At 42.3% G+C, this 20,160-nt stretch overlaps 1 protein-coding gene across 4 annotated transcripts; it reads right to left on the reverse strand.

Annotated features, from left to right (window-relative positions):
* Positions 1–361: 361 nt before the first annotated feature.
* Positions 362–18,848, reverse strand: spon2a (spondin 2a, extracellular matrix protein). 4 transcript variants are annotated; one of them, XM_031751032.2, is made up of 7 exons: positions 18,714–18,848; positions 17,958–18,030; positions 9,276–9,504; positions 7,115–7,335; positions 2,129–2,320; positions 1,622–1,793; positions 362–1,311 (listed from the first exon to the last, which is right to left on the reverse strand). In XM_031751032.2, the coding sequence occupies exons 3-7, from the start codon at positions 9,502–9,504 to the stop codon at positions 1,124–1,126; spliced, it is 1,002 nt and encodes a 333-aa protein (XP_031606892.1). In that variant the 5' UTR covers positions 17,958–18,030; positions 18,714–18,848; the 3' UTR covers positions 362–1,123. The 4 variants fall into 4 exon arrangements, with proteins under 4 accessions (XP_031606892.1, XP_039473247.1, XP_031606894.1 ...); XM_039617313.1 differs by lacking the exon at positions 17,958–18,030 and having other exon boundaries at positions 18,714–18,831; XM_031751034.2 differs by lacking the exons at positions 17,958–18,030; positions 18,714–18,848 and adding an exon at positions 14,159–14,287.
* Between the last annotated feature and the right edge of the window lie 1,312 nt (positions 18,849–20,160).

The following is a 20,160-nucleotide window of genomic DNA, read 5'->3' on the forward strand; positions in this document are numbered from 1 at the left end:
ACCCTGTCCCCCAGCATCCTTCTCTATTACACCAGACGCTGGTGTAATAGACCGTTCACTACATCCATATGAACCTCCTCTGAGGTCTTCCCTTTTTTCCCTCATCTTAAACATAATTTTGTTTAATATATCCCACCTCTGCATGTGTCCAAACCATCTCAGCTTTGCCTCTCTGGCTTTGTCTCCAACCTGATCAATTTGTGCTGTCCCTAATGTCCCCCAATGAAAATCTGACTATCTTCAGATAAATGCCTGGTCCTGACCCCATGCATTTATTAAACATTTATTAAAAATATATCATTTTCACACATCAACACTGTCCAGCTGGAAAACCACATTGAAGAACAACACAGAAATTAATTTGAAAAACGCACCTCCATGTTTATTCATGACTTATACAAGATACGATACATTAAAGTATGTACAAAAGTCTCAACAATGAAATATCAAAAGAGAAAATAATACAAATATTTTAATCTTTCTTTCAAAAAAAAAAAAAAACTGCATCGTGTCTTATTGCAAGCCAGCTTCTTCAGACTGGCATTACGCTTCAAGTCAGCCACTGGGTGTCTCTTATGAAAGGTCATATTTATAAAATGGGGTGTGAGGTTATTTTGAAATCCGGCAAGCATGTATAGGTTATCTAAGAGAAGTAATGCCAGCATGCCTGTAGAGGTATGCAGTATGTGCAAGGACATTTGTGAGCACTCTGTGCCAGTGTGCAGCTATCGACATACAGTTTGAATGCATACGTTGCTGACAATGAACAAACCATAATCAGTTTTTCTCTTCTGCATCTACAACAGTTCCAAAAAACAAAAAATATCACTTTGCACTCAAAACATTTAAACCGCTGTCAAGCTTTAATACCCGTCCAGCATGCAGTTACAATCAGACTCACAAACTTCAGTTCCAGAGGAGCGTTTGCCCTAAATCTGACGGCCTTCGCGGTTATCGCGCCACATCTTAAACTTACACAACTGAGCTGTAACAAAGACAATTGAACCCCTCGCTTCATAAACGCGACGATCAAGATGCAGAAACCTTTTAAAGTCCGGCAGTAATAACACAAAAGTCCCAGTGTGTTGCATACCGGCAGCATGCGTGCTCATGCACTCTGCAGCTACTGGAGTTGCATGCAGCTGTGCGGTACGCATTCAGCCTGTTCCTCCAGCTCAGGGCAGGGGGTTCCAGCGTTGGCTGGCCGTAAGAGGATGTAACGTGTGCGGTGGCGGACACCGCCCTTGGAGCAGGGACCCAGACACAAACCCCAAGACGACCAGAGCGACACTTCACAGTCCAATGGCGTTGCTGAGATAGAGATGAGGAAAATATAAGAGACAGCCAAAAAGATGTAGAAGGTACTGAGTGCATTCCCATTTTATCCTATTATTTAACCAACCAAATACTCATTAAATCAAATTTCTATTTATTCAGTAGAGACATACTAACCTACTTAAATCATCATTAGATGTGACTGAATGAACCATAATGCAACTTCAATGCAATGAAAAACACAATAAAACCACATTATGTGTCTCTTTGATTACCTGTGCTCTCCTATCCAATCATTTGCATCAATATTTGGCCTTTCAGCATTAAATGTGTCCTGTGGTGATACCTGAGAAGCGGCGGGGACTGATAGAGTTGGGCAGAATGTGGTTGGACATCGCGGTTTGATGGTCACGTGATCTGCTCTGTCGCGTGATCCTTATGCTGGCAATCGGTGGAAGATCCTTCAAGCGTGGATAGTAGAAGGAGTTGGCCGGGTGGTTTGGAAACTGAGAGGTGATCTGGACAAGTCAACAAACAGCGGTGAGGCATATCTCATCAGGAGAGCCAGCACATTCTCAACACAACTTTGAATGGACAATAGCCCACTTTCAGACACATGCTGGGAAACGATAGATGGTCCGTTACGCAAGAGAGCCTTCTTAACTGGAAAAAACAACTTCATGTCAGACGTAAGGCCTGCCAAGCAATAACGTAAGTGAAGGAATAATACCCCTTAAGCATGCTGCAAAGTTATAAAAATAAAAATAAGACAATACAAAAATGTACCTAGAATGTAGTGAAGTGTCAGGTTATCAGCACATGATGTACTAGTAAACACTGGAAGCATTCCTACCTTTGTGATGTTTTCTGGAGGGCTGGTTGGGAAGTTGGGAGAGGAGAAAGTGAATCCACTGTCTGTGCCGGCATCATAAGGGTGGAGGTCAACCGTCACTTCCTGTTTCCACTGGTTGCCCTCGCAAAGATTTAGGCTGTCCACACCAACAAACCAGTCAGGGCTGGGGATCACCTTCACCATCAGGGATAGCTGTTGATACAAGAGACACTGTCAAGTGAATATTTAAGCTTATAGGCCAGAACTAGTCTTAATTGGTCAAGTCATCGGTTCATAAGCAGATATAAACTGAGTGGCAAAGCTAAAAGTGCTTTAATATTGACAGCATGGATGTCTTTGTGTCGGTGTCAGGGTGGAAAAGCTATCCAAACCTACAGGTCCCTGAGGGAAAAAATAAATGCCACCTAAACCTAAAAAGTGGCAGCAAGAACTGCAATCAAGCATTTGTAATAATTGGCAATACGTCTTTCAGATTACTGGGGCTCACCATCTTTGCAGAATTGTTTTAATACAACCGCAGCAAACGGTCTGTTTATGGTCATCCCAAAGCATCTCCATCAGATTTAACTCCAGACTTTGACTAGGCCACTCCAAAACCTTTCTGTTAATTTTTCAGTCATTCAGAGGTCGGGTTGGATAGCATTTTTCACCTCATTCATAAACAAAATCATTATTTAAAAACTCATGTTGCACTTACTCCGGTTATCTTTGACTAATGAAATGTGCATGATGATCTAAAACATGTAAGTGCAACAAATATGCAAAAAAAAAAAAAAAAAAGGAAGGGGCCAGATACGTTTGAAAGAATTGTTCATTATTTTGATTTATTTTCACCCTGCAAAGAATCAGCAGCACTTTGTGTTCAGTCACTATTCTCAGATGTCAGACTATGACGGTGAACATTATCCTTTTAACAGCAGCGATGATGAAAATGCAGTCACATTAATCATTAATTAGTAGTCTAACTCACTAGAGCACAAATGTTACACTCAATCCTCTGTTATTATTTCTGTGGTTACAATCAAAAGTCTAACTGTGGAATTCTGGATGAGAAAAGGCTGAGCGAAGGCTCTTTGGGGAAGAAAAGACAAACAATCCATAAAAAACCATAAATCTGATCCCATCAGCACAGCAATATTTTGTTATAATGCTTCTTGTCTTTTGGTACAGTCTAGACCGTAATTATGTGGACAGCCAGGCTCTTTATGTTCATCAGGCTCTGTGCTTTAGAGCATCCACTTTGTTCTAAAATAATGCTAAAAACATCTCAGCTTTAATATGTAATAGACGTGATATACTTATATTGTCCAAATTACAGGGCCCAGATTTTCGGGGGTTCAACAGCAATTGGACATTTGGCTACCAAGTGTGTTACATTTAAACATTAGTATATGTACTAAAGAGTTTAGACTGACAAAAAGTGCTTGTCAATATAAGTACACAACATGGTCTTCCAGAGTTATCAGAGATAGTTGGCTTGACAGATCAACAGACAGGCATGCGCGCAGTAACACTCTCAGAAATAAGCTTACAGTATAAGCCCATTTTTGTCCTGATAGGTACAATCTACATGAAGTTATCGCCTAAGCAACATTACTGGACCTTAAGGTAGCTTTTCAAGGGCCAAAAAGAGTACATATTTTCACCTTTAGGGTTTGTGAGGCAGATTATTTTCAGTTTCTTTAGTATCCAAGTCCTTTAATGTAATCAATTAGATTATGTTCACCTGTGACTCATTTTCTCTCCAGGCGTTTCCGCTCTGCTTCAATCTTCCGTCTGTGTATTTATAGTGCTGCCTTCCCTCTACTGTCAATGTCACTGTTAACTGTACACAATACAAGTTGCTGTTCGCTGGTTTTTAGTGTCTTCTAGCCCCAGGGAGTTTTTACTATTCATTGACTTTGTTTCTCTTTTGTGGTTCGCCTCGCAAACATCATCAGCTTAACAAAGGGCTCGCCTTTTGCTCCTGCCTCCCCCCCGTGTCTGCATGTTGGGTCCTTCTTCACCACACTATAACACCCACAAAAACATGAAGCAATAACTCTGAGTAAAATGCAACTGAGATATATAAAATTAAAGGTTTATTTATTCAAATAATTGTATATATTGTATATATGCACCAAAGTGGTCCATACGTTACTGTGTAATCTGCTCACTGAAGACCAGATTAAAGCCAAAGGGAACCCACAACAGGCCAGGACAGAAGGTTTCTGCAGAAAAGGTCCAGGGGAGCATGTAGACATCTGTGTGTAAGGACTTCAGAAAACCACTCGCTGCGGATTTCCAACAAGATTTTGTCTGACTTTGTGCATATCTGTAAAATTACTTGTAAAACCCTAAACTTGGGCTCTCTGTGTTAAAGTGGATACATATGCCACACAGTTCTTCCGAAACACAGAGAATAAAAATACATGTGACTGTCCAAATGCTCACTGCGTGAACTATATTACAGGAATCATTCTGCACAACTATAAATGCATTAAGAATGACATCACGCTCAAAAACACAGCTGATCTCGGGATTTATAGCTCTAAAACTTATAAATGCATGTGAGCTCATGAGCTCACTCAGTTTCCTGTGCAGGGTTAGACTGTGTGTTCTCTGTGATGGATGTTTCCTGAGTGCTGGTGACCTCATACAGGAAGTGGCCTGGAGGTCAGCACACACCGAGGTCACAGATGACCAGAAAAAAGCACATCTGAAAACGCCTCCTCACTCAAGGGCCGATATTTGAGGACCTTGGCTAAGCTGCTCAGTCTAGAGAGGGATTGGTGGGCTTGGCTGGCTTTTGATGGATAGGAAAGGGTGGCCTGGAGGATGGGGGGGGAAGAGCTGGAACAGAAATCAAACTAGTCAAAAGAGACTCAGACAGGAGAGTAGCTAGAGTCAGCATGACACATGAGGTCTGTTTCTAGGCTGTAATGCATGCCAGAGAACAGAAAAAAACAAATCAGAGGTCACACTCTTGCTTTTATGAATCTACTCATCCACTCTTTCCTTTCTTCCTCCCTTTATTCTGCAAACACCGCTCCTTCATCGTCCTCTTTTTTCAGCCTCCTCTGAAACAGCGGCTTTTCCAAGAAATCATTCTGCTATATCCATCGGGCCACTCAGCAAGGATGTCTTCTCAGGGGTATTCCTCGTCAGCAGCTTGATCAGTCCGCGGATGTTTTGCAACGCACGGGCCAGGAAGTGTCTCCAAAGCACAGACGGTTTCAAATCTCCCATGACCCCTCTCACTTTTTTCCCCAACCCATCAAAACAAACAGCACAGTCGTCCCTGAAAGCATGCGACTCCGTCACCTGAATGCTTGCTCTCAAAAAGCCCTGAATTTCACAACGGGGCTGATTCGTTGTAATCTGTCTGTTTTAAATTACACACCAAGAGCAGAAGAGTCATGAACAGTGGAGATGGAAATCATATGTGTTTGGGATTTTTTTGCTTTTTAGGTCACTGAGTATGAATGTTTTGGTTGTTTGGAAGAGAAGGGATGGTATTTATAAATGAGCATGCGGGAGAAACAGACAGAGAAGCACAATAGCAGACTGAGCAGACAACAGCTTCACATCATTCACGTGTGCTCGGCACAAACCCGCCGATGTCACGCTTTCCTTTGCCGTTCTGCTCGCAGGTCTAAAAACAGACCATTTAAAAGCAGCCACAGGCATCATATACCTAGATGACAAGCTGCTAAGCTGCTGTCCATGACTCGTACTTACCAACGATGCCCTCCGACCAGGTTGTTTATGATTTTTTTAAGGTCCTCGGGTTCAAGCAGTGCGACAGGCAATAAACAAATGTAGGTCACCAGACTTTCAGGCAGACACACACCTATTCCTAAAAGCTCCAGTAAAATGTCCACCCTCTCCTCTACACCTTTTTCCTTCTTGTTCATCAGCTGCGTATGCCTGACTCATAAAGGAGTTATTTTATTTCGAGTTGTAACTTTTCCACATGGCCCTGCCTCAAATCCTTTGCCTTTGTTTAAGGCCCGGCTCCTAAATTTAACTCGAGCCTCAACAAAGAGTCCAACCGTGACCTTTGCTCCCACACTCGGTCACCATTCAAGATACGCAGCGCTATCCAGCAATGAGCAAAGCCACAACCTTAAATATGGCTCATGTGGGACCCCAGCGGTTATCCTCCACAGCTGGTTCTTTAGTGAAACAGTTTCACATTGTGTTTCCTTAGAAAAGGATTTTCTCTGCTAAGCTGCAGTACAGGAAATGTGACACATAAGAAAAGAAAAGTTTGCAGAAAAAAAAAAAATCTTGGTAAACATTTACTTAATTTGGTTCATTCGGGTGACTGAAGTCACATGAAAATGTTCTGATCACCTTAAATGTTGGTGTAGAAGAGGCATGGGAGCATATATTATTATACTTGTCTGCTTCTAAAATATGGAGCTACTGGAAGGCTTAAAGCAGGTAAACTGTTAGCCAAGGTTAGCTACAAAAGCAGCTGACATTTTCTTGTCTTTATTGGACCATGGGCGAAGTGTAAAAACAGTGTGCTGCTCTTTATATAGTGGGTGTCATCTAGTTGTTATATATTTAATTTCATCATCACATGAAGACAGATTCCAGATCCCACTCGCTATATCGTAACGTTTGCTGTACCAATTTATCAAACTTCTTATCTAACTTTAAGAAAACAGGCAAAAGTGTTTCCAGAAACAGCTCCCTGTGCTGCGCGTCATCATGGGTCCGCTCTCCTGAGCTCTCACAGTTCAGTGAGGCAGGCAGCAGACAGAGCGCAGACCGCGCAGGATGGATGTGGGCGTTTGTGGCTGCAGAGCTGAAGCACTTCAGCTAAACATAGGCTGATTGGATAGTGGAAAGAAGTGGTGAAGTGTTTAATCAGAGCAGATGAACGTGGATGTTATGGGGAGGCTGGGTCACCAGATGACTGAATAGGTTTAGCCCAGCAGATGGTTTGTGTGACTTACTGCGTCTGAGTATTTATGAAGGTAAATTTGTGCCTACCAGTGAACTCCGGGGATGAATAAGCATCTCTGTGGAGCTGTGCCCAATGCCGTTGGGGATGCCAGCCGTTCGGTACATGGCGCCGACCACGCGCTTCTTCCTGGCCTCCTTGGCTGTCTTCATCAGCTCCACCGTCACTCCGAGTTCAGCGAAGCTCTGAACCCCTGCGCTGGCTGGAGCGCCCTCCTCCCATAGCCGAAAATGACGATTATGGCTGACCGCTAAAGAGAGAAAAGAAGTTGAAGAAAGAGGAGATGACAGGAGTAAGATGCTTATTCACTGGAATGCATATCAATGTCAGCAAAGCACCACAGAGCCTCAGCCAGACGATGAGATCATTTCCACCAGTGGAGTCTGCATGTATTTCTATGGCTCTCTCCTCCTTCCTGCACTTAAGCATTTAATTCTAAAGGAATTGCCCACATGCATGTCTTTGGCAATATTGCAAGGTTACAGTTACGTCTTTTCTCCATCTATCACTGAAGAAACCACAACACTGCTGGCAGGAGGTAGGTCAGGAACTCAGATTGGCAGCCAGATGGTGGATAAAATAATAATTTCATAACTTTTACTCGTGCTTTTTCTGATACGTCGGGTCAGTGAGCATTTGCCTCACATTCTTATGTTTTGTTGTGGCTATCTATGAAATCGCTTTGAATGGAGACACTGATTTAAGCTGAACTGTTTGTACCACAGCTTCTGGAGCTACGTTGTTGAATCCCACAGACCTACTGGCCTGGGCCGGTGGTTTTAAGGGCAAAGTAAGGTTAGCCAGAAACACGTTGACAAATGCTCTGATGGTTCTGCCTTACCTCACTTTTCAGACCCGCGTACAGGCGCACGCACGCCAACGCATTTAAGTTAAAACGCCGAGCCACATACGCATGATCTGCCCAGCACACTTCACACACTATCTTGTTTCTTTCCAAACTGCGATTACTTCACGCTTAATTACATTACCATCCTAACAAACATCATTGAAACTTGATAACCCATCACGTTTGAGCCCTATCAAGACATTAAATCCCATTTCCCTCTAATTCTCTTGTGTATTTTCTTTTTGGCTATGACAAACTCCATTCCTCCTTTATTCTGTTGGCCGTCAGACCTTCTTCAGGTTATCTTTTTTTTGTGCGGTGACAGATTTCATCCCCAGTCTTTTTTGTGTCCCCCTGCTGCAGACTGTGAGGCCACTGAGGTCTTTGTTTTTCTTTTCTTGTGACAAAGTCCAATCCCCCGGTGCCCAGCACCCTGGAACATTAAAAGCCATTATGGGTGTGTCAGAATCTCTAATGCCTGTGTCTATATGGAGTAAGTAGGACATCATCCTCTGGCATGGCAGCCGAGCACCAATGGGAGACCTGGAAACCAGACAAAGCCGCAGCCGGCACACAGTAGTCCAAGACGCTGCACACACAGATGTGCAGACATCTGCCATCCATCCATCCACAATGTTTGTTTTTTGCTTTTTTTAAAAGAGGGAGAATATAAGCTTGTATTTGGTTCTGCTTCTGCTCCTCCTGGCTCCGAGGTGAGTGGTCTGACCCCACCACACCCCAACTATCATCACCCACCTTCAGCAGCCCCAAACTCACCACTCCAGTCTTTACCGCCAACACTGTGGTAAACCAGCGGAAATGTGGGAAGGAGAGTAGGACTGACTCGAAGAAATAGAGAAATATTAAAGATATGGCTGAAGAGAAGTTAGAGAAACAAAGAGAAACTCTACCATCTGGGAGCATTTAGGTTGTTTTTCTTGTTGCTCTCAACTTCTTGCTGTTTTGCTCATTAACATCTCTAACCTCATTTTGTATGCGGTTGTGCATGAAGCTCCTTGATGAGGAACAAAAAATAAATAAATAAATAAATAAACTGCCTTTGGGTGAAGCAGAAGTTGCTTCAGTGTGACTGCTCGTCCAAAATGTCCTTAAATCTCATTGTGAATGTGATTTGTGCATTTTGATTGGCTCACCTGTTACACAAAAGCTTTACAGCAGTAAGCTCTTAACTGCTGAAAATAAAAAAATACTGTGACTCTTTGCTGCTGTTGCGAATCTGAAGTCCACATGCAATGGACTATCAGGTGTCACAGTAAAAATTTCCATTTAACATGGATGATTTTCCAATAACCCGTGTTTCCACCCCCATGGGTCTTTCTCACCTATGAGTTTGGACCACTGTGCAGGGGGTCGGAACAGTGGATACTGCTTTGGGAAAGCCTGAGGGCTCCAGTGACCAGTAAAGACCAGGATGTAGGACGCAGGACTCTTGGCTGTGCATTCTGTCCCAATGAGTGGTCGCAAAGGCCCAGCAAATGTGAAGCAAAGCTTCACAAGTACGAGGAGGAGCTGCTGCAGCCAGCCACAGGTCAGGTGCTCTGATGACATCATCTGCAAGAAATGGAGAAATGAAAATACTTAAAGTCTTTCTCCCTGCTCTGTGCACCATCATTGTAAAAAGAAATAAATAAATCACTGTGGCAAATCGCATGAACAAAAAGCTGCTGAACAAGTCTACCATAAACTCTGTGACATATAATCTTTGGACGTGGGCAAGTAAATGAAAAGATCGCAAGACGAACATTTAGGAAACCAAACCCAGACAATCCCGGAAAATCAGTATGAGTGGGGAAATTCCATATCCCAGCCCTCATATCAAAACACAGCCTTTTTATCAAAGACCAAAGCCCGATGAACTCCCTGACCCTTAGGCTTCCTATTAAAGAAACTCTCCCATTTCTTTGGTCCGGCCAAGAGACTTCTGACAAAAAGCCAGTTTCTGGCTACAAGGGAAACATCACGTTGTAATGTCTGCTGTAGACGCCGCCTTTAAATAAAACAACATCTCTGAGGATGGATACAAATTTCTGTCTGCTCTACTGATCTCACCGACTGACCATCCGCTGACCACCAGCTGCTGACTCAGACTCGCACTCTATTAAGAGGCAGAGGGGCGACGGGGGCACTGCATGACAATTGCTCAAAATGCATTTCAGCTCCATAGGTCACAGTGTAGAAACCCCCATTTGTTTTGAACTCTTTGTAATTTTTACATTCATGATAGCAATATTAATGGAAAATCCACAGAAATTCTGGTGAAAATGCTTTTAGTTGAATTTATTTTTACATTTATTGTGTTTTGTTTTTCTTTTGTGGCAAATTAACTCAAATTATGAGTCTACCGTTGTGGAGAGATAATCTGTTATCTCTAACAAAGTAGCCAACAAAGTAGTCACTACATCCCTCCTCTCAATTTTTGTTTTATGGCTGGTAGTCACTAACATTAATAGCAATAACATTATTCACTTTGTTGGAGTGTCGGCCTAGTAGTTAGTGTCAGTGGTCGAGCAGAAGAAAATGGATGGCTGTGAATTATTAACTCTCTCCAACACAACTACTTCTATGTTGCATACTGAGGGTTAACAAATAGTGTTGTCTTTACTTTGTTTTTAAAGATTATTACAAAAAATCTCAGCTCAACTTTGCAATCAAACCAACTATGACAACCAGATAAACTGCTGGAACAGCTGTTCATTAGCAGAAGTACAGAATCGGCCAGTCACATGTCAAGAATTCAGTGCATTTAGACATAAAATAGAAAGGCAAAATTAAAATTGACTTTAATAACTACTTGTTACAACCAAGGTATGCAGAAGAGCAACTCTGAACCTTGAAGCCGAAAGGCTACAGCAGCAGAAAACCAAACTGGGTGCTGATTCTGTCAACTAAGAACAGGAAGTTGAGGATAAAATTCATAGAGCTCACCAATATTGAACAACAGCAAACGGCAAAAATGTTGCCTGATCTAATAAGTCCCAATTTCTGCCGCAGCTTTCAAATGGTAGAGTCAGAATTTGGTGTAAATAACATGAAAGCACCATCCTGCTCTGTTTCAACAGTTCAGGCTGGCTGTGGCTGGCACCCTTTGGGCTCCTTCATACCAACTGAGCATTGTTGTTGATCATGTCCATCTGGCTGCTTCCAGCCATGTCACAAAGCTCAAATCATCTCCAAATGGTTTCTTGAACATGACAATGAGTTCACTGTATTCGAATGGCCTCCACAGTCACCAGTTCTCAATCCAATAGAGAAACCGTGGGATGTGGTGCAACAGGAGATGTACAGCCAACAAATCCACAGCAGCTCTGTGATGCTGTCATGGATGCATGGATTACAATCTCTGAGGAACGTTACCAGCACCTTGTTGTATCTATGCCGTGAAGAATTAAGGTACTTCTGGGGAAAAATAGGGTCCAACCAGGTACTAGCAAGTAACGAAGTGGCCAGTACACAAAAAGGAAAGACACACAGGTGCAGTGCATTAAAAACTTGAGGAATTGTAAAGGTGCGAAACACACAAGGGCAGGAAGTGGAGGATTAGGAAGCGGATTCTCACACGGAAGAGGACAGCATTTGTGTTTGCTGCCAGCTTTCAAGGGTAGCTGTAATGACAGAATTTTGAGCAACTGGCATAGCCTTACTGTTGAACTCTTTATGGCAAAAGAAAGAGTCCCACTGTCAGAAGAGTTAAAGAAGACGAGCAGGAAGAGTGGCAGAAAATCAATAGTTGTATTCAGAAGGGAATTTACAGCCTCAAGACCCAAGAGGATTCAAAAGCAATTTTTAGCTGGCATTATTTCTCCTAAATGAAAGAACAACCCTGCAGTGCTGTGCGTCATAGTGTGCATGTACCAATTTACATCTAAACTTGCTCCAGATCTGGCTTTTTGATGCCGCTTTCAAAATGTGATCTTACAATTATTCCCAAATACCATCGTAATCCAAACTGGCACCTAGATTAGATAGCCCCAAAGTCATCAACATGCTTCACTGAGTCAAGCATTTCAAGGGAAAATACACAAAATGACATCACCTCATTTATTGTGTTTTATTTGCAGATCGTTTAGCTCCGACTCCAGTGTGCAACTTCGAGGCAGATCTTTTTTTCCGTTTGTGTGTTACAGAAAGGGAGAGTGGCATTAGTATGAGTTACTATAGTATAACTAAAACTCCAAGCAGCTGCAGAATGCAGACAGTTAAATTTGGGCAAGTCAAAAACGCACACATGTGCATGTAACCCCCCCCACACACACACACACACACACACACACATAACACTCATGTCCTGCTGCACATTGTCAGTGAAGTCTATTTCCAGGGGTCAGATAGTATTACTTTGCCAATATAGCTGCAAAACTCCAACTCTGACACTTTTCTGACCGCATCCTCGCAGCGTGTTTTATCCATTCCCCGTCTCCATTAAATGTATATTATCCGCTGCACTGTTTAACTGCCAGCTGTAAAAAGTACCCCACATAGGGTGACACACAGAGGTCCCGCTTTGATCGTGCAGCTCAGTCATCAGATCACCTCAGTGACTGCTGCAGCTTGGCTGGAGGCAGATGAAGCTTCAGGATGAGAAGTATGGGTCTACTTCCAGAGAGAAACATCAGCTTCTTATCTTATCTTTGTGACTGAAGCTTGTGTGTGGAAATTCATGACCTGGACCCTGCAGGCTTTTAACATCAGCATGTGAACTTGGTAACTGTGACTGTCCTGTCTGCTCTCTCCACTACGTTTATTAGAGAAAAGGAGGTCAACACTGTCACAGGGTGATGCAAACACTTACTTAAACACTCTGGACTGAAAAGATTTTTTTTTTTTTGCCTGAATATGATCTTTTATTCTGAAATTATTTGTTTCTGATCAACTCTGACCTGCTCTACAGTGAGACTGGTTTATTTGACCCCCTTACGCTCCTTTTGAATTCATCCCATTGACCCCGTAACACACTAAAGAGACATTTCTTGAATTCCCACATGGACACGATGAGCTTTATCAGTCAGCACGCAGACACACTACCAGCTGATGTCTGCTGCTGCAACACATGCAGGGATAATAGCTTCTTTTTTTTAATGCACATAAAGACACAAAAACTGTCAAACACGCAGTTACATGCACGCACATAAATTAGAGGTGCGCTCACCGGTCGGCACAGACAGACAAACACAGCAGTTTTTCTGTCAGGCACGAGACACAATAAAACAAGGGGATGGGGCGCAGAGCCAAACTTAAGCGGCTGCCGCCCTCCGGGCACCTTTACTGTGCAATTAAAGTGGCCTCACGCAGAGATAATACACACATTCACCTCAGCTCATACGCAAAGGCATTCAGTTATGAACACAAAAGCACAGATTTGTTCACGCAGCCGGAGGTAAGTTTGTTTTTAACAAGGAAATGGAAAGGAGATAATTTGCTTTCGCGGCCAAGATTTTTCATGAAAATCTTTTACGGGGCAACAGCGGGTTTAGGAGTTTGTGTCGAGAAGGGAGACACATCAGTCTGTCTTGAATTAGCCTACTTCTACGCAACCATTTCATTCATTCGTGCGTACAAAGAGAAAACGCAGAGAGATGTGCATCACATCGATGAAAGGTCTCGAAACTTTCACTGCTTCTGGTGTAGCTGGAGGGGAAATTACGACAGCTGGGACAAAAGAAAAGTGAGGAGGCACTGCCCGAGTTTGGCTTTCCTGACAATGGAGATGACGATATGGATTTATAATATAAAAAAAGAACTAAGAATCAGCTGTGAAACAGAAAAATAAGCATCTAGTTGAATCATTCCTGCGAGGGAAGAGTTCAGTAATGGGAAATAGATTCATCTCTTTATTTATTTGAATATTTCAATCAACTGCTACTTAATACAAATCTGCTACATTTCAGAGGGACTCATGAAATTATTAGATACTTTACTAGCAAGTAGCAAGATCACAAATTACTTTTGCGTACAACCAACCTTCAGTCTGCGCTTTTTAAATGCATGCAGTATAACATAACGCTGAATTCTGCAGAATTAGATACATTTAATTGAAATTTGATGCGTCATATGATTATATTACATTATATTTCAGAGGCAATAATGACAAGGTTAAAATTATACATTTACTTAAGCAAGATTTTCCATTAAAGTGGGTATTTGGGTTAAACTCACCCAGGCTTTCTGTGCAGAGAATGAATGAAGTCGCTCAGTGTGTGTTCCCTACCTGTGCTGGATTATCAGTGACAGAGAGAAGCTGCAGCAGACTCACAGAGAGGGTACAGCTCCACTTGCTCCCTATTGTAACCGGTTTTCTGGTGCAGCCTTATCAACCTCTATCCCTCGGCTGCCCGTCTTTATCTCTTTCCAAATTTCTCTCCTCCTCCCTTCTCCGTATCTCCTCACGTTACCCTCCTCTTTCTCTCTTCCTTTCTCCTGCTTTCTCCTCCCCCTCCTCGTTTTTTTCCCTTTTCCTCCCCCTACCTCTCCTTGTATGGAAAGGCAGTTAACAGCCTCACTCCTCTCCCCTCTTTTCTCCCTCTTAGGCTCTCTCTCTATTCTTTCAGTGGCTGTGTAAATTCAACAGGCACATTGCTGACAAGGTAATCAACACCACCTTGGCCTCTCTCTCTCGTCATACCCTGTTCAGCTCTATGTATTATCTTGCCCCCGTTTTTCAGCTCAAGCTGTCAGACTTGAGAGGTGTAGAGTTGCTGAATAATGGCAGTAAATTAGAAAGAGAAAGAAGCAGGGCTTCGTGCACAGACATGCAACCTGGATAACAGATGAGCTCAGTCTGGACAGAAGCACGGGCTTTTATTTCTGCAGTGAATGCACTGATTGGACACCGCAGATAACCAAAGAGTTTAAAGTGGTTCCTGTCTTCTTTTTTTTCCACCCCTTTCAAATAGTTCTCCTGTCCTGTGGCCTATCCAGCTGTGATCTCAGTCGAGGAACCCCATTTCCTCAGGTCAGAGTGTCTAAGTATGTGTGTGTATATGAGACAGTGAAAGAGACGTGTGGCCACCAGTTCACACAGCTGGTAGACACATGGACGACCAGGGAGGTTTCTGTTGCTGGTCGCCACAAACTTATCAACGTGTCAGAGGCTGAAACTAAATAGGACTGTTTGTACGCGGTGCAACAAAGCAGCCTACGTTTCATCAAAACACACACCCTGCTTGGGCTCAGTGTGGACCGAGCCCTGCCACTCTCAAGACATGTGCTATCAGCTTGACCTGGCAAACATCAGCCAGAGCAAGAAGAAAACAGAGGCAGCCACGTCACTATATAGCCCTAAACCTTCCTGGAATAAGGAGGGATGAAGAGGCGAGGGCAAAGGAAGAGGAAGAGATGTGGATCGGGTAACAATTTGGATTTGTGTCCTCCAGTTATAAACAATCACGCAAACACCATCACCCCATCTGTTTCCACTACTACTTCCTCACCAGCTCTATCTATCTATCTATCTATCTGTTCATGCTGATGCTGTGGAAAGTAGGTTACGAGAAATAAGCATGACTCCCTTGCTACTGCCTGCTGATTAGTGACAGTGAGCTTAGCATCCAGACTGACTTGCCGCATTAATGTGAAATGTGAGTGACATCCTATCAGCTGCACAGGTGTGCATACATGCATGCAATCACACACACTGCACTCACAAAAAGACCTCAGTTTTGAGCCCACATTGGGAGGTATGCCGGTGGACACTGACACCCCCTTACGTGTGCCTGCAAACCTATGTGGTAACTGATGATTACTTACATTACCATAACACACACAGAGCTCACGGTTAAGCTGCGCTCTCCAGCGCACACACACTCAAAAAGTTTAGCTTTAGGACACCAGATACAGCAGCAGATTTGCCTGACTGACGCAAATCGCCAAGATAGCTGGAGGTTTTCTTCCTGTCAATCAAGTGCTCACGTCAGTGCTACACGAGCCAAGCGAGTAGGGCAATGAAAGGAAAACCCTGAGCTAATCACAGAGCGTTGTGCGTGGGACATACTAGCTCCACTGTGTCAGCCTCACTACCACGAACACTCTGCGCCCCTATAACAGGACCGACAGGAGGAAAGAAGAGCACGGGGAACAGATGGATTACACCGATACACAGCGCATGAGACCAAAACCAACAATGCGTTCATCCATCTCTCAACTCCTCCGCACATCTTTACCCTCCCTGTGCCACGCAGCTCAAACCCATTTATCCCTGCAAGAGATAAATATTTAAAAACAAGTCACAAATATATACACCGCCGTTTTATTTGTTTTTTTGTTTTGGAGCTTTTTTTAAGTTAAAAGTTCCCTAAAACACATGGGGTGTGGAGATGTTATCGACCAAAGAAGAGTCAGCAGGACAGAATAGAACATTTTGGTATAGGTTTAGATGTTCTGTACAATGGAAATAAAAACAGAATCCAATGATTTTTAAATCATCTAAAATACTGTAAATAATTCAAATGTGAAAACTGAGAAATTTGTTTATTTCTTTGACCCAAAAAACACAATTTGAAGAGGCTGTGACAGGGTCATGTTTACCCCTGTGTTACATCAGCTCATCTTTTAACAACAGTCTATAAAAGTTTGTGAACCGAGTAGAGCGACTGCACTAGTTTTGCAAGAAAAATATTTCCCAGTCTTGTTTGACAGAAGATTTCAGGTTCTCAACAGGGGGGATTCGGGGCCTTTGTTAAAATGCATTACTCATTTATAAAGACTCATAAGGCTCATTTCATCTGTCCCCAAACAGACCCTGATTCACTGCGATGGTAAGAAAGACCAGTGAAAATTTGTGCTCAAACACCACCTCGGATTTCAGAGTGTGAATAAATTCTCAGAAAGTGGATCGACATCTTTAAAAATTACACATATTTTGAAAAGTACTTGATACATGAAGCTAAATTTTCACAACACTCATTATATATGTCCAACCTTTGGACCATGATTTTTTAATGCAAATCGTAGATCTGCATGATTTGTCCTGATTTGAGACGGAGTGACCCATAAATACTTCAGAGCATCGTAAATGATGAACTGAAGCAGGGCATCTTGTTTTTTATGTCTTGTCTTTGAATTTCTAAACAGTGATAAATCGTTATTTGTCCTTTTGAAACCCATTTTACTGTACTTGACATTATTTCCAGTATATTTTTTTTATTTACATAGATATAGCACATGTGTAGCCTTCATTAAATTGTTTAGTAAATTTGTTAAATTGTTTAGTAATAAGAACGAGATCGCGGGTAGAAGCACCAGAAATGGACTTCCTCCAAAGGGTGGCTGGCCTCTCCCTTAGAGATAGGATAGGGTGAGAAGTTCAGCCATCCGGGAGGGGCTCAGAGTAGAGCCGCTGCTCCTCCACATCGAAAGGAGCCAGTTGAGGTGGTTCGGGCATCTGACAAGGATGCCTTCACCTCCTGGGTGAGGTGTTCCCACCGGGAGGAGGCCCTGGCGCAGAACCAGGACACGCTGGCTTTTTTTTTCCTGATTTAGAATTGAATACAGCATTATTTCTAAATTCTGTATGTTTTAAATTGTTTTGTTGTTTTTACTTATGTTTTGCACATTATCTTAAATATTTAAGTTATGTTATCTGTGATAAAGTAGCCTGTATTAACAAACTGATGTTTTTTGGAACAAAGTTAAAGTCTATGGCGAAGATAAATTAACTACCTCAGAGTACCAGATCCATTCATTTTTAATGGAAGGCAAAACTGGTATCTTACTGATTCAGTCACTAGAAAAGTATGAAATTACCCCAAAGATGCCAAACAGCTTTGAAGATAGGATCCCTCCAGATGGGGGGACATCAATCTGCCAGACTAATTTATCATAAGGGCAAGCACGCAACCAATATGAGACACATGTGGGTCCGTCAAACCGCTCCCCTGTATAAGAAAGACTCCAAACAGTTTTATTTCTTAATGTTTTCAACTCTGTATCTAAGACCTCTGTGTTGTTTTCTTTTCCACTCAAACCTGCAGAGGACTCGTTTTAAAGAGCAGTTAAATGAAATTACTGACCTTGCAGAAGCAGGGCAGGAACCAGTTCTCACATTTTACTGGCCTGACCTGAAGGACTCCCTCCTCCTCTGAACTAAACAAACAAATAAAAAAAATGTGTTGGCACAGCATGGGAACTGACAGATGTCGCAATGGTGTGTTTGAAGTGTGTGTGAATCAGGTCTGGTAAATAATACCGTTGGCACCCTGGGCCTGCTTCATCTGCACACACGGTTACATAACACAGCCTTAAACAAAACAGTAAGTAGGGCTGATACTGCCTCTGGTGACTGCTAATAATTTTGTAGTTTTGTATGAACTGCAACTAAATTGGGTTCATTTTATTTGAAGCATAATTTAACCAAGAAATTTTAGAAAATAGACTAAAATCTCTTTTTCTTTATACATATATTTTCCAAACACAACAACAATCAGGCATAGCTGCTAGCATGCTAACAGTATTGAATTAAAATAGTACATCATTAAACCTTGAAAACTAACATTTTAAGAAAAAAAGCCAAGACCCAACCTAGCTATAAAATAAAATAATTCTGAAAAGCACATAAACAGCTAAAATTGAGTCACTGTTGATTATTGAGGCAAGACGCTCAGAGCTACTTTAGCCGCTACTAGCATAGTAGCTGCTTTGTTGGTAATGTGGGTGTCAGGAAAGTGGCTACAGTTATTAAAACATGTAAACTTACACGGAAATACATCAGTATGTAAGACAAACACAGAGTTTGTGCAGTTTGAACACTCAAAGTCAGTATTTGGTACCTTAATTCTTCAATACAGTCTGAACGCTCTTAGGCAGCGTACTTGCAGCTCTCCAGCTCTTCTCTTTTATGGATGTTGACTCCCTTTTGTTCTGTTTTCTGTCAAGATGAACCCATAGTGCTCAATAATGTTGAGGCCCGGGCTCTGGGGAGGCCAGTCCATGACTGATGATGTTTCACTGTTTTTCCATCCAGGTATGTTTTCATTGCATTGGCAGAGTATCTGTGATCATTGCTAAAAAATGAAGCTGTTGACAGTCTGATGCTTGCCAGATGGCATTGCATGGTGGATCAAATATGACCGTAATTTTCTGTGTTTATTATTTTGAAATGTTCTCCAATGCCATTGGCTGAAATGCAGCTCAAAACATGACCTCCGTGCCTCTACCACAATTTCAAGATGGTTTTAGGTACTCACTGGTGCACCTCTTTACTGGCATCCTCTGACAGTGAAACAAGAATTTTAAATATGGATTAATTACTCCACAAGACCTGTTGGCACTGATTTTTAGTGCAGTTCTTGTGTAATTTGGCACACCTCAGCCTTTTCTCCCTGTTTATTTTCCTTCTGTGAACAGTAGATGGATCAGCTAAAGGGCCAAATGAATCTTTCATGTCCTATGTCAGATCTATATTGCAATTTTTCCTATTTCTTATGGACAAGACTTCTAGGTAGCGTTAATCTTCTGTAGTTTTTTTTTTTTTTTACCTGCAACTTTTGTCCTCTACTTATCCAGCTTCCTCAAATTTGTTCAGGACATACTGCACACCATGGGAAGAGCTACTAGCTCTTTAGGAATCACCTTATTGGTGCAAAAAATACTCCCTTATTCCTGTCAAACTGTTATCGTTTGAACTGTTCACAGATTCAGCTGAAAAAAAGATTCAGGGAACAAATGATGTGGTTTTGTAACAGGCTGTTAGTTACAGTCTCTAATAATCCAATTTAAAACTGGTTCTTTTTTGAGTTGTTATACAACTCTGCTTCATCCCTTGACTTAGATGCCATTCTTTTGCTTGAATACGTGTTTCACAAGTCAGCATTTGGTGGCTTAACAAAAAGATATATTCATCTAAAAACAGCCAGGTACAAGCACTTGGGTGAAATGAGTAAAACAAAATATCCAGAGAAAGACTTTTAAAGACCTTTAGAAAGCCTGGAGAACTACTGCTCAAGACCATTTAAAAAAATTACAAGGAGGTCTGGCTCCTTTGAAATCAAATGCAGAGAAATGAGGGGTGGCTCTAGACTTTTGCACAGTACAGTAAAATTAAAACAGGGTCAAGAGCGATCTCTGCTCCATTTTAAAAGTTCCTGGTTGTGTGCATGTGGAAGCAATTTTGGAGGCAATAATCCCTCCACCCTCCTGAGCCCTGTGGGTCTACACAGAAGCCCCCCTTCCCTGTATTCCCCACCTACTTTGCCCACTTGTAAACCTGTGGTCATC

Source organism: Oreochromis aureus, linkage group 2 (assembly GCF_013358895.1).
Source record: "Oreochromis aureus strain Israel breed Guangdong linkage group 2, ZZ_aureus, whole genome shotgun sequence".
Classification (NCBI taxonomy): Eukaryota; Metazoa; Chordata; class Actinopteri; order Cichliformes; family Cichlidae; genus Oreochromis; species Oreochromis aureus.